Source organism: Micropterus dolomieu, linkage group LG08 (genome assembly GCF_021292245.1).
Source record: "Micropterus dolomieu isolate WLL.071019.BEF.003 ecotype Adirondacks linkage group LG08, ASM2129224v1, whole genome shotgun sequence".
Lineage (NCBI taxonomy): Eukaryota > Metazoa > Chordata > Actinopteri > Centrarchiformes > Centrarchidae > Micropterus > Micropterus dolomieu.
Window position 1 is genome coordinate 29,428,054 of NC_060157.1, and position 15,371 is coordinate 29,443,424.

General features: G+C 41.6%; 1 protein-coding gene across 2 annotated transcripts in view; it reads left to right on the plus strand.

Annotated features, from left to right (window-relative positions):
• The window catches only part of agrn (agrin), a 376,177-nt gene that overhangs the window by 355,816 nt on the left and 4,990 nt on the right, over positions 1-15,371 (plus strand). For both annotated transcript variants that reach the window (XM_046057305.1, XM_046057306.1), the window contains 8 exons: positions 97-187; positions 508-672; positions 926-1,037; positions 4,583-4,699; positions 7,268-7,451; positions 8,268-8,355; positions 12,939-13,163; positions 14,622-14,725. In XM_046057305.1, the coding sequence (XP_045913261.1) occupies positions 97-187; positions 508-672; positions 926-1,037; positions 4,583-4,699; positions 7,268-7,451; positions 8,268-8,355; positions 12,939-13,163; positions 14,622-14,725 (1,086 nt within the window). The remainder of the gene's footprint in view (positions 1-96; positions 188-507; positions 673-925; positions 1,038-4,582; positions 4,700-7,267; positions 7,452-8,267; positions 8,356-12,938; positions 13,164-14,621; positions 14,726-15,371) is intronic.

The following is a 15,371-nucleotide window of genomic DNA, read 5'->3' on the forward strand; positions in this document are numbered from 1 at the left end:
CTGACAGGTCCCTCAAAGATGTACTGACTATCCCTGAATTTCAATTCTGTCAGCAACAAAAACCTGAGGATGAATATAGTCTCTTTGTTTTTCCAGTGGCTGAGCGGAGAGGGGCTTACATGCCACTATTCAACGGAGACTCTTTCCTGGAGCTGAAAGGGCTCCATCTCTATGGGCATGACCTGCGGTAAGTCCCACGTCTATGCATTAAACCTGCACAGTCAAAACTTGTTACTAAACGCAGGAAATCATGTAGTTTTCATAGACTGAGTTTGTTCTCTGCCTAAGGTAGAGATGCCTTCCTTAAGCCTGAGCTGACAATGAGGGTTACGCAAATAACACGTTATCTATTCTATCATAGGTAGAATATGTAGTATCTTTACCTCATTTCTACATAGAAATACTGTGAGTGCACCAAAAACAAGCACACAAGCATTGTTTTATGTATAGTGGTGTATCTCTGACTCTTGCGTGTGTTTACTGGATTTGCTTGTTCTGTGTCTGCAGTCAAAAGCTCAGCATGACAGTGATTCTCATGGCCAATGACTCCAATGGTCTGATCTTCTATAACGGCCAAAAGTCTGACGGAAAAGGAGATTTCATCTCTCTGTCACTCAGTGAGGGGATCCTGGAGTTCCGCTACGACCTGGGGAAGGGACCCGCTACCATCAGGTTAACATCATCTAACAGGGTTTAACTAGGGACAAACAAATGTAAAATAGATTTCAAATAAGGTATTAAGAAAGATATACAAGGCATGAAAAAGATATGGGGGTTGCTGTAAAATTATATTTGAACATGCTACAGGTTAAAGGCCATACTGAATACAGTGTTTCCTAATATATTACTCACCTGAATGTCTGTGTGTGTGTGTGTGTGTGTGTGTGTGTGTGTGTGTGTGTGTGTGTGTGTGTGTGTAATTCAGGAGTAAGGAAGCAATCCAGCTGAACGTGTGGAACACTATCAACCTGGAGCGTTCCAACCGCAAGGGAGAGATCATGGTGAACAAGAAGGACCCTGTCCGAGGGGAGGCACCAGTAAGAAAGAGCACGCTAACAAAGTGCTGCTAATGGTTATCTTGCTTCTAGCATGCAAGGCTAATGGGCCTATTCTATGCTTAGCTGTATATACTGTATTTGTGTGATTATCTGCGTGCTTTTATCACATCAGCCCCACAAACTTGGGATATAGTGCTATCTTTTGCCGTTGTAGCGAAGGTTCAACTTGCTGCTTTAGGCACAGTTGAATCAACAAACTTTCCCCTTTGCGGAGGTTTTCCACACCAGTTCACACCATGTGGTTGATTTTCTGAAAATATACCACTGTCTCTCAATATCCATCAAGGTAAGAGGGACAGTTCCGGGTGTAGAGGGTTAGTTTGAAAAGCTGTCTTAATTATGGAAGTCCTGTATTTCCACTTTCCAAAAAAAAAAAACTCTGCCTTTCAGCTTGCTGACATACTGGAGATAAAACTTACAGAAACACAGAGCCAAAAAAAAGCAAAAGCAGAAAGCAAAAGCAGTTTTCACTGATGGTATACAGTCAATTTTATAAATTCAGCCTTTGAGGTGGTGCCTGGGGAGGTGGAGGCAGATAAAGGAGATAGCAGCAGCGAGAAGAGCGTAATGAAACTCTTCAGCCCCATGTCTAGACCAATAAAGCAGGTACATGCTTCCAAATGAAGGCGATCTAATAGTTTGATAAGCCTGTAAGTCATCCAATTATATTAAGCAGTGTAATTTGTGATTATGAACATGCACTCTGTCAACTCCATCATCTTCCTCTAAGACGCTCTCCTCCTTTTTTTTCTCTCCCTGCTCTGTCCTTCCCCCACTGCCTCCCGTCGTCCGTATGATAATTGTGTTTTACTCCAGCAACAGAGGCAGAAAATCTTATTAAAAGAGGAGAGGAAGGGAAAAGCGAAGATGGTTAGGGGTTGGGGGGGGCGCAAGGGATGAGCTGAGACTAGTTATGAAGCTCAATGCAGAGACCCCATCCAGTATGGCTTTCAGCTAATTCTCTCCTACTCCTGCTTTAAGAGCTAGGAGGGATATATAGTAGGCTTTGCTCAGAGAAACCCATATCATATCAAAGTGGTCACACACAGGCACATGTATGGATACATATTGCATGCTGGGAACGTTACAATCAGAGCTGGCTCGGGCTCTGCCAGCATGATGAAGTACATACTTTAAAAGGCACATAGGTACAAATAGGAGAAATATAAATCTTCTTCACCTCTCACTGAATGGTGGCACTATCTGCTTCATGCATGGCCTTCTTATATTTTCTGTTTTATTTGTAGTCACTCTCTTAAGTGTAAACACACGCTTGCCTTGCACAGCTTTGTGGTCGTATGTGTATGTACAGTATATACAGTACAAAAAACATGGGCTCTTGACATTTCTCATATTCTTATTCAATGCACTTATCTTACTTGTCAGTACTATACTACAGCTATGTTTAATGCAGTTACAGACGTGCCAAGTGTGTATGTGTGGATACATGAGAGTATATGTGAGTGTGTGTATTTCATGGGCTTTTGCACTTGCCTAGTTCTGCATGCCTCTCTGTGCACAGACACTTACTAGTCTTCCCCTAATAACCCTCTTCCTCCCCATTTTCTTTCTTTCTCTATGATGTGCTGTCTGGAAATAAGAAATCACGCAAGGTAATGAGACAAGTCCCAGTCACACCTTAGCCCATGTTTCATTTGAGTCGTTCACTACGTCCTCTCACCCCCATCTCTCCATGCAACAACAGCACAGAAAAAAAGGAACTTCTGCAGAGCTGCGGGCAGCTTTAAAGGCACCAGTTCTGTAGAAAAACTTTGCCATTTCATAAGCCCATACACACACACACACACACACACACACACACACACAAACAGCACTGAAGGAGAGATGCTCTTAAAGAACACGGTTTGGCTTTCACCTCGGTCCATCTGCCGTGGGGGTGGAAGGGGGTGGGAAGGTGGGAGGGAAGAAGGAAAGGAAACAGTCATCTTTGTGACGGCCATTGTTTTTAGCAACAAAGAAACGTCTTCATTAGACAGGCGTAGGCAGGGATATCACGCCAGTGCCACGTGGCTCTTGAAAGTGAGAGCGAAGATGGGAGGCAAGCGAAGGGGAGGAAATATACCGTAGGAGACGGTGAGGTGCCAAGCCAAGCCGAGCTGTTCTTTTGTCATCTGCTCTCACTTCTTTTGGACATAGAAACAATCCTCCATAATATCATAAAGTCGCTCACTCTTTCACCCACTCACTCGCTCGTAACAACACAAACTGAACATCACTGAGCAAGAATCACTCCATAGAACCAGGTGCAGATTATTACCTGTTTAGAACAGAACAGAACATTATGCACCATTTCATCGCATGAAATCTCACATTAGATTCATAGAAAGGTCACTTTGCATAGGTTGTGTGTGTGCTCAAATTGTAGAGTATGAAGGTGCAACACAATCAAAAACCAGATGCCCGGGCGAGCAGGTTCAGTTTGCATCTGTAACTTTCACCTTCAGAGTAAGTGAGTGTTGGAGAGGACTAAGGTCTACATAAAGAGCCTGAGGTGGCCTGCTCTGCTGTGCAATTGGTCACAACTTTTGGCTAAGCCTGGAGGCACCAGCCACAGCTGTGTCCAGCAGCTTTGGCCAAGGTCCTCACCCTGTCTGTATCTGTTGGAAGTGGCTCAACGTGCAGTGGCACAACCCCGGGCTTCAGCCAAGCACCGCTGCCTCATGCACTCCAAATCCCATCCTAAATAAAGAGGTAGTTCCAACTGCAACTGCACAAAGCCTGTTTGTTTGGCCCCTTCCATCATTTTTCCAGCAATTAACTCCACTTTACCCCTCTGGCAGTTACTGCTCTACATAAAATAAAGATCATTAATTCCTTCCCTGTGAAGTGGGCCGGCTCTTCCATGCAAAAGAAGGAAGCGTCACCTTGCTAATGCAAAGCAATTGTCCCAAAGGTTTGGTGGAAAGAATCGAATTTCATAGCTGTCTGCCGCCCAAATGAATTGCAATTAATGTCTCCACACTCAACTGTTTGAAAGGTCGGTGCTTGTGATCAGCCATTCATTAGAGATGTCTGTAAAGAACCATCCATATCTCAAGTCCAGCCTGCTCCTGATTTCCCTTTGTAGTCTCTTTTTATGTTTCACAGATAGAGGATAATTGACCACTCTCAATTATGTTGTAATGTATCAAGTGTATTGACATGGATAGAAGGCAAGGAAGTGCCGTTAAAGCGTCTGCCAACTACTATATGGATAAATCCTTTTTTGTTTTGTTTTTTAAGGACAACCTATAAAATTGTGACATGCCTGCAAATGTGGTTTATTAATGTCACTCTTTATATCTCGACTAAAACGATACAACTTATTCCATGCTCCCTATGCACATAACTCCACTCACTAAAGTAAAACCATAAATCATTACATCCTGAATAAAAAAGGAGAAATTTCAGATTGGGCATGGGAAAAATAAAACTGGGTGTTTTAAAGATATATGTGGAGCTTTTTTCATGATTGCACAGCTCTAGCTCACCAGTTGATACGTCTTTGTGTCCTCTCTCATCAGAACCTGCACGTAGATCTTAACCTGAAAGAGTCTCTTTTTGTTGGTGGAGCTCCCGATTACAGCCGACTAGCAAGGGTCGCTGCACTCACGGATGGCTTCAAGGGAACAATCCAAAAGGTAAATGTTTACAAGCCTCTATTTCTTGAAGGAGTATTGTGTCATTACTTCTTCATGTGGATTTAACTAATTTATATGTTATATGACTCAGGGCCCTTGTTCCATCCAGACGCACAGCAGCATATTCAACTATACTTTTTTAGCTGTCCAGCTGTCATACTACAGACTCTCATATTAATAATTTTCCATTATAAGCTTTCACTGTGACGGGCAGTGACCCTGCTCATTTGGATTAGCATGCACTAATAATAGAATGCACATTTTGAAGTCCCTCCCTTTCACTTTTTTTTTCAGATCTTTCCCTGACAGCCTTCCAGTTTTTTTATTTTTTTTCTCCGGCAAAAAGCTCATCTCTGAGTGCCAAAAATAACCCAGTAGAACAAAGGCAGGATGTTGCTGTTTGTGCAAACTTGTCATTAGCTCTCTTCTGCAAACTTTCCCTTGACAGCTTCGAGCAAATCAAAAGCTAAATGTGGCGTTTGTGTTACTTGGCCTGTAGGGAGTAGTTAATTACGAGGAAGAGAATATGTATTCTCAGTTTGATGTCCCGTTTAAAGTGTGTGGTAACAGTGTGAAATTCATGTTTAGAGGAACAACATATTACAAACAATCTATAGTATCACTGTACACAGTTATTTGCTCTTAAGATGTGTTGTGACATTCAGCAGAAAACACAATGCCCCATAACTTGATGTTTTTCTTTGGACAACAACCAAGAATGGTAACAACTGATGATCGTCAAGTGTTTTGCTAAGAAGAGAAAAATTAAATCAGATACATTTGACATCAAAAGCAATGAAAGGGACGTAAGAGATTTAAAAGCAAGACAAGAATCATAAAGGTAACTCTCCAAGGAAAGGTTAAAAAACAATTAATATTACATAACCATAGGTCTATCAAAATAGTTTTTAAACTTAGCTTGTAGGGACTTTATGTCTGACATACAACCATAATGTTAGCCTCACTGGAGTGTGTAGTATATATTTACTGTATATTATAAACAGTATGCCATATAATAAAGGCACTTAAAACATATTTTCTCGATCAGCTTCTTACTATTAATGAACTAACACCTAGATGAGGATACACTTTTCTGACAAAGTTAGAACATTTTGGGGTATTTGAAGCTGGGCTAGACAAAATGAGACAAAACCTCACTCCCTCTCTCTACAGGCTTCCCTCCAAAGCCACTCCCCCAAGACACATTTTCATGTGTGCAAGCAGGTCGGGAGGTAGGCAGGTCCCCCAGCCCATCATTTTGTTCGGACCGAATGAAATTATTGCTTGTGCTTATTACAGTCCTGCGACAGCCACAGATAGATATTTTGTCATATGTGTCAGGGCATTTAATTTGTTTATTGCTGTTGGAATGTAAAGAGAATTTCAACAAATACAACAAAAAAATGCTGAAATAGGTTACCTACCTTACCTTTAACATGACAGATTTCTTATTTTTCTCTCATTGTCCTTGCTTTTCTCACTAGTTTGAAGTGGGCAGGGCTCATTTAAAAAAAAAAAAAAGGTGTCACACATTTCTGTGCACCAATCACAGTTTAGCAACATTTAAAAACAAATGTCAGCTTATGTTGCCAGGCCACTGTCAATTAAATCTAAATTTTTTTTTACCAAACTATAACTTTAATTTATGCTTATTTAGTAAGAAATATTTCATTTTCAATAGAAAGTTTTTCAGGGTATTTAAAGGGTGTTGAAATGAGATTGTGAGCCAGGTTCAGGTGTGAAGAAGTTTCGGAGCCTGATGAAGACTTAACATAGCATGGTTTATTGAGCCCGGCCAAGGAGACACAGTGCCAGCATACAACATGTGAACACGTCAAATGCCAACACCAAATCTGAAGGAGAACATCTTTTGGGCCCGTTTATGTTTCTGTCTTCCCCCTTGTGCCTGTAGGTTTCAGCATTAGGTCACCTTCACCTAGAACAACAAATCTATCTGATGTTTAGACTCCAGTGCTTCATCATATTGGAATCTCTCACTATCCATGAGTTGTACTCTAATCTGTGGAGCCAGTGAGTTCTTGTAAACATTCTTGTAGGACTCAACCTTGTAAGATTCACAGAGAACACTGATATCTGCTAGCCTGACGCCTGAGCTGCTGTTTCTAACTAATCAGTCTATTGTTGTCTCCCTGACAAGGACAAGTACATGTGAGAGCTAAAGCCATAAATGTCAGAAACACTTGGGTCTGCTAAATTACTCTTAGCTAGACCTGTCTTACCTTTCCTTGTTACAGCAATTAAGACACTTTAGAAAGGGGAACTCCAGTGATTTAGGATTGTATTTCCATAAAGTCTCAAAGACAGATTAAACAAGATAAGTCAAAGGCCAAGATATCCAGACTTTTAATCTTGTATACTACATTTACCTTGTAGCATTTCTGTTAGACCCTCATTGCATGTCTTTAAAACCCCATGGCTCAAGTTTGTCACACATAATGTAAACATGTAACCTCGAGTCTGAGATATCTCTGACATTGACAGTAAGCTGATCTTTGGTGTGTGAAAAATTGGTAGAGTGCCTGCTAACCTCATGTTTCCTGCTCCCAGATCATTCTGATGGGTACCCCCATCCTCAGAGAGGAGAATGCCCTGCGCTCCAGCAACGTAGCCATGTTCCAGGACCACCCTTGTTCCCAGGAGCCCTGCCACAACGGCGGCCGCTGCAATCCCCAGCTGGACACCTACGAGTGCATTTGCCTCAGTGGTTTCTCAGGAGGACACTGTCAGAATAGTGAGCATCTCTGTCTTTATCGTCTTTCCTTACAGCCATTTTACATTTGTTTTATCCGACTTTAAGTCAAAGAGCCACAGGCGATCTTGATGCTTTAACCGATTTTATACTACTGCAACTATAATTGTAAGAATCAGTGTCATTCGTCTCCATTTACAATGACAGCGAAATCATTGAATCATGAATTATTGTGACTGTACAAATTGTTCTATTTCCACATTATTTGGTTTTTCTCTAAAGGTTTCAATGGCAGCAATTTGTGTGGCAATGAAATCAGCTATACTTTATATAACACAACGTGTTCTCCGCTCACCTTAATGTAAGGTGACCTACTAGTCTTGTTTTTTTTCTGCGTATAAGACCTTTGTTTCTATTGTGGCCTGTCTAGGCAAGGTAATAATGTCGATATTAGACAAGCGATGTCTCTTTTATGTTATGGTTATTATGTATTGATTTCAAACTAATGCAGCAGTTATGAAAATGATGAAATGTGTCAATTGAATATTCATGAAATGCTCTTTTCAAGAGTTGCACATCCCTTTCATCATCTTCATGTCACTCTGCCAGACATATACCCACTCTGGCCCGCTCTGTCTTACATACTCAGTCACTGCCTTCCCCATTAACCTTGTTCGTGTGGCCGGCTGTCCCTTTTACATTAATTAAAACTACAAATGCACCAACACTCTCCCCTGCCCCATTTGCTCACACCCCATTGCCTTCAGCTCTGATAACTGAACCCTCTGTCTTATTGATTGGTATGATCTCATCCTCTGAACACTCCTCTTTCCCCCACCCCTTCCCCCTCCTTCACAGCCATCTACGAGAAGTCTGCCGGAGAGACAGAAGCCATCGCGTTTGATGGGCGGACGTTCATCGAGTACCACAACGCTGTTACAAAGAGGTAAGGAAGAGGACAAGGGGATCATCCTCATCTATTCTGCTTCATCCAACACCTCCCTTGTAGCTATTAGCCAAATAACCCCTCTATCTATCTCCTCCCTTGGTCAGCCATGATGACAGTGTTGATGAAATCATCAGTGCTTGGTCTTCAGGGTGAACTAGGCGGTTGGCTAATAGCTCATACCCCCTCCGTCCATAGCAGTCGTGCGCCGCTTTTGACAGAATTTCACTAATTAGCGAGACAGTTAACAATCAGTGTAGCCCTGAGCACCCTCAGTTCACTCTATGGTCTACTGCCTAGTACACAGTGGACAATACACACACATGCATGATTCAACTTTGAATGTGTGTATGACTGTTCTCCATAAAACTGGCATCTGAAGACATGTCACCTGCAATTTTTAACACTCTGTAAAGGGAAAATAATGACGCAAGTGAAAAATGGTTTCTGGAGCGGGCATAAAAAAAAAAAAACGAGAAATCCTGTTCCTGTAGGCAGCTGATGAGACATTTTTACTCTTCCATCCATCTACAAGGTTGGCAAGAGTTTGCCTCCAGGTTGGCATAAACAAAAATGTTTATGTGATGAACCTGAAAAGACATCAAGCATACGGCTCTATATCTTCGTCTCACAGCTCTTCACACAAACACTCAGAGGTGTGAAAACCGGGCCACAGCCTGCAGATCATCACTCTCCCATGGAGACGCACAACACACACTCTCTCAGAAACAACTGGCTGGAGAACTCTGTCGGATATGTGTGTGTCTTTATGTGTATCTTTGCTGTTTATCCGTGATCTAGGCGTTCCAGTTGCGTGACCTTTGTCCTGTCCTTCAGTCGGACCACCCATGTTGTTGTCCACACGTGTCTTGTCTCATATAAATGTCCTTCACTGTCTTTCCTTTTCACTCAAGCCAACTGACCAATGAGATCCCAGAGTAAGTAGACTTTATGACTGGGAATTTTGCCCAGCTTCGAATCAAGCCCAACTAACAGCAACAAAAAAAGCCATTTTTGACAGTTAACCCAATTGAAGAAAATTAAAGTACATTCAGTTTCCAATCATAATTTCCACACAGAAATCATTTTTAACGTTAACGTCAGATTTTACATTCAAGCTCCATGTCCATGATTTAATTTGACAGATTTCATTATTTTAAGTACATTTTACAGTGTCATTAGATCCTTTCTTTTTTTCCACTGCCAAGGGAAGCATGAACGTGTGCATGATAAGCATTGTGCTCCACCCTCAGAGAAAATGTATTGCTGTTCTAAGAATGTGCAATATTTTATGCATGGTTGTAACTTGTTCATAAACAAAAGGAATTGCCATGCACTTTACGCTGAATGTCATTAACATTTCTGTGGGATATGAATGAGACCCCTTGAAAACGGATATACTAAATACCCCTTAACCTAGTTTCGGGTGCCTGTAGAGTTTCTGCTTGGGAAAGCCCTCGGTCATGACTAAGTTATTAAGGGTTTTTCTTCCTGCTCATTAGCTCGGTAAGTAACCTCTTTTTAAAAAATCCCACAAAGTGGCGAAGCAGAATTCAGCTCAAATTAAGCCGACTGGATTCAGCCCAGAGTTCCAGTCGATGCCAGGGCTTCTGTCATTTAGTTTTTGCCAGATATCTAACTGTAATTGTGAATAATTACGGAGTCGGCCTTACAGAGAGGCAGTGACATGTTAATCACAGATTTGTCTCCCTTTGTAGATTAGACCTCCAATTGAGATCTCTCTGCAGTGTGTAGCCATGGGCATCAATCTCACTTAGCAGGAGAGGACAGTGGTCCTTGGAGCCAGACTGTCAAAAGTTTAATGGATGTCACATTTACTAAGAGCCACAATGAGTGTGAATCTAAGCAAACCAGAGCCCTGGTGCAGCACTCTGAAAGCGTGCCGATCAATTTAGCATGATTTGATGCTGTAAAGGAAATGAAAACATTTCTCAAGAGGCCATTAAGAGCTGGGTGAGGCCAAAACGTCCAACACTCACCTTGGGTTAATGTTTCTGTTACTATTTACAGCACCCTTTGATCGTTCCTCCTTCACCTCTCTGCCTGTATATGAAAGCTCAGGTCGATTTGCTCAAGCCCAATTATTTCAATGACAAATCATATCTGGCCATGACTCAACTGATATGGCGCTTGACCCCATTTTTTGACAATTGCCCAATTTTTCTCATTTGCTGCTTCCATCTCTAGACAGAAGGTAATTGCCGCTTCACCGTGGCGTGCAGCGCCATAAATATAAAGGAGTTGTTCAATAATTGGACGGTGACTTAAAGTAGCCTTTGTACCGGTGTGGACACTGATCATGAATGTACTTAATCTTGACACTCACATTTAAAAAATACTTCATCACAGGGCATTTTGGTGCATTAGTCATCATCTAGATCCAACTAGTTCCCTTGAGAAACTCCTTTTATGGTTGTGTTGTGATCTCGGCTAAGCTACACACTTCCTATGATCACACAACAGTTGTTATCGACTGTTGACATGGTCGATATTTTGGTAGAGCAGATAAGTTATGCTTTTTGCAGCTACAGGTCTAAACCAGACCTCTGTGAGTCACCCAGTAGGCTCACAACATCCTTCCTTCCTTCCCTCCTTCCTTCCTTTCCTTTCTGGCCTCTTGCGCTTAAACTGCATGCCGTTGACTTTCTTCCCTGCTCCCTTAAGTCCTGAGTCTCTGGAGAACCCATCTGACCAGAGGTGAGTCTCTCAAAAGCTTTTAGACTTTGGTGCTGTCCATTTGCCTATCGCCTCCTCACCCTCCCCATCCTCTCCTCCTCTCCAGACAACCCCTCCCTGAACTCTCACAGGGCTAAACTCTCCTCCACAGAGACAAGATTGTTTCAGTTATTGAGATAGAGTTACCAATACAAATCACAAAGCGCCTCTGCATATGCCTCAATTAATTCTGAAGTTCAGAGCTCTGATAATACAAAACCAGCCAGAGCTGCAGCATCTTTGCAGTAGCTGTCCTCCCTGATGGCTTTTTATTATTCTAACCACTACTGCCACCTAGAGTTTAAACAGAGGACAGCACTCTGCGAAGCCTTCTGAGAATTTGAATACATATAGGACATAGATAAAATCCCTCCATTTACAAAAAGAAACAGCAACACACCAGAAATCTATGAAGTCAGTGGTGTATATGAGATTTAGAACGTTGTGCGCCAGCGTTGTTTTATTCATGATATATTCAGCACTTTTAATAACCTTGACCTTATCACTGACAAGCCGCTCCGATGGAGATTTATTGGGCCCTGTAAGCTCTTTGAGGGTTTGCCAAGAGAGGGTTCACTGAGCTGTATTTGTGGGCTTTTTTTTCTTCTCTCCCTGGAGAAAAAAAAACATGATGCTCTTAACTCATACTTTTTTTCGGTTCCTGTTTACCTCAGCAGTTAGTTAATCACGGGGGTCAAAGTTATCAATCTAATAATGTTTTTGAAGGAAGAAATCAGAGAAAATCAAAATTGTCTCTGAATTTTCTCCACTTCTACTGGCACTGTTGTTGGCCTGAGCTGTCAAAGTTGCTTTAGTTTAGGCCAGCAGTTAATGAACTCCAAAGTTGAATATGATCCCATTTCTTCTATACCTGGTGCTCCTTTAAAAAAAACTCTACTCTAAAATACTACTTACATTTAAGGAGAACTTGCCATACTCAGTTCCTCGTTTACCCCTGCCATTTCCTGTCTGTGTATACTCTCATGAACCTCTCTGCTTGCTATGCTGACTCCTTTGTCTTGTTGTCCGTGTTGTCTAATCTGTCTTCAGCTCTGTGCTGTTTGTGAACTTTTTAACCACGTGTAATTGTTTTGTTCGTTTTTTTGTCATACGTGTCCTCACCTTGTCTTTGTCTTTGTGTTCAAATACCCTTTGAAGAAGTGAAAGTATATCCATTTGACAGATGTGCAGACAATTGCAGATCGTACATACACATTCACACAAACTGAAGGTATGATCCTCTTGGTGTCTACTATATCTCTGCTGAACTCATAAAAACACAGGGACAGTTAGTGTCTTAGTGTGCAGGAATAGTTTGTGTGTGCACACATACAGTAGAGGCACATCACAGTGTGTATTTTTCTCACATATCGGTGACAGTGACATACTGTGCCTCTTAAGGATAGGTGGAAGTCGCCTACTCTCTGCATCCATATCACCCCCGCAACTGTAGCAGTTAAGAAACTGGAGATCAATCCGCTGCCTAAACAACACACACACACACACACACACACACACACACACACACACACAGGAAGCAATGAGCAGCAATGCAGTTCAGTCTCAGCAGGATGTAGGAAAGTTAATAGCGAAACAGCCCCCTGCTACTCCTAAACTCAGTCTGCATCTTTAAAAATCACTGTAAATCTGTATGAGACTGGAGAGCCTGAGCTGCAAAGCTTTCTGTGTCATGCTTGAATCATGGGTCCTTCAAGAAAACAGCAGAATTAACTTGCATCACTTATGAAAACTACAAATGACACTGATTGCATCAGCTTCTCCAAAGATTAAAATTAATTTTGATGAATTATGCTAAAAGCTAATTAATTTACTTTCTGCTCTCCTAGTGAAAAGGCTCTGCTGGTGAACAAATTTGAGCTGAGCATCCGGACGGAGGCGACCCAGGGCCTGGTGCTGTGGAGCGGGAAGGGCGTGGAACGCTCTGACTACATTGCCCTGGCCATTGTGGACGGACATGTCCAGATGACGTACGATTTGGGCTCCAAGCCCGTGGTGCTGCGCTCCTCAGTGCGGGTTGACACCAACCGCTGGATACGCATTAAGGCTAGCAGGTAAGATAGGAGATGACAGGTAGCTGTGGATCAACAGTGAAAGCTTTTACATTTAGACCAGGATTAGACTTAATCCATATTGTATTTGTGTTGCTGCAAACTGTGCAATCTCTTGCATGAATCCTCTGCCACACAGTGATCTCTTGCACTGAGATGACTCTGATTAGTTTCAGATTAAGGTTATTTTCATGCCTGGCCATGCATGAATATGACACATTGCACATCAAATTACTTAGACACATTAATGAATGTTCAAAAGGGAAGAACATATGGCAACACCCCAACACATTTATTCAGGAAATAAATAAATAAAAATAATAAAAACATCACACAACAGTATATAAATTAACACATACACTGTATAAACTATACTGTATTACATACATTGATGCTGGTGCTTTATATAAGGGAATTAATTGCATTAGAATGACATTTAAAAACATAATAAAATAAAATAACATACTATGAATATATTATAGTATTAATTATTATTGAAGAAATAATCAATCAAAATAGAATACATGTTACTGTATAAGTAAATTCTGTTACAGTGCAGTAATCAGACTCTGGTTGTAGGGTTCTCTGTGTTAATTTAAATAGCACAAATTAGTCCAGGGATATGCAATATGCAAGCACAGAAGTAGTTGAAATAATGAAGGCCTTAAATACTAGATGGCGATTCAGGAACCCTCTTTTAAAGTCCTCAAGATAATGCTCTTATGATGTTAGTTATAAGTAGTGTATTTTCCTATATTCTGGGTCAAAAACTGATTGAGGCCCACTTGCATACTTTCCTCTATTGGTAGGTTCAGTCTTGTACACATTTTGTGAATCTACACCTATAGCATGTGTCTACAGTATATGCATAAATAATTAAATTAGACACAATAACAGTGTTTTAGTTCAGTACATCGATAATCAGTCCAGAAAAAAAGCTTGCAATTCTTTTTGCCATGCAGTGGCACATTATCCTTCATTAGAAATAAATTAACTGCCTGATACTTGAAAATGAAACTCTTCCACGTGATCGGGATGGATGTTGATGATGGTGGTGTAGATCGCAGCATGTGGCAATCACAGCATGCGGCATGCAGCTCGCAAAGCTAGTTACATAGCTATCTGTGTTTGCCGCTTGCCTTTAATGACAATCTCTGTTGGAAAGCCACTTTAGTGGGTTCAAATTAGCCCCATCATCACAATCCTTAAGTGTGTGCTAATGCGTAACACAGAGCCACCTAAAATGAATGGTGCTCTAACGGCATCTGTTAGCTGGTAGACAGGCACATTTAGAACGCTGCTTGGCAAAGGCAGTTATGTGAGTGCTTAGTGTGTTGGCAGTGCAGCAATTGAGTCTTGATGCTTTAGATTAAATGAAACTGCTATTTACAGCTAATCAGTATGACATACATGCATCAGACTGACACCTCAACTTCATCTCTCTTTCTTTCTCCTCCTCAGAGCACTTAGAGACGGCTCTCTACAGGTTGGCAATGAAGCAGCAGTAACAGGGTCGTCGCCTTTGGCAGCAACACAGCTGGACACAGACGGAGCGCTCTGGTTGGGTAGGCGCCCGCACATATGTAACAAAATATCATTCAGACTTGAAAATGTGTCTACAAATGCCATACATCAAGTCAGGGGAATACTTGTAATTCTGTAGTACTTTTTCATCCTAGCCACTGGTAGAAGGCTGCCAAAGATGAGCAATGAACTCATTGGAATTGCAGAGGATAAGCAAAGTCTCTGGCAGGGAAAAAGTATGTCCATGCCTATTCAGGTATTGAGTTGAGAAATGAAAGGCTATCTGACTAATTCAAAAGTTGTCTGCTCTCCTGAATTGAAAATGACCAAAGTCAGCCCGTTATCTACCTCAAGTTAAATTTTGTCTGAACCTGGCTCAGAGAAATCTCTTTTGAAAAAATACACACGGCACGGTGGGATTGAACGTTCGTAGGAAATAACATTAAAGACGGGAACCGAAATAAAGTCAGACTGTTCTTTGAAATGCACAGTGCAAAGTGGCGAAGAGGCAGGTTTAAGAGGAGAAGCAGCGTGAGTGACATTTAAGAGACATGCTGCATGCAGAGGTGCGCTCGTGTACTTAGGTACACACATACAAACACACACACGTACAGACGGGGAAGGCAGAGAAGTGGAACAGGTGCTGAGCGAGCCCTGCAGGAAGAATACATAATCCTCACACAGCCC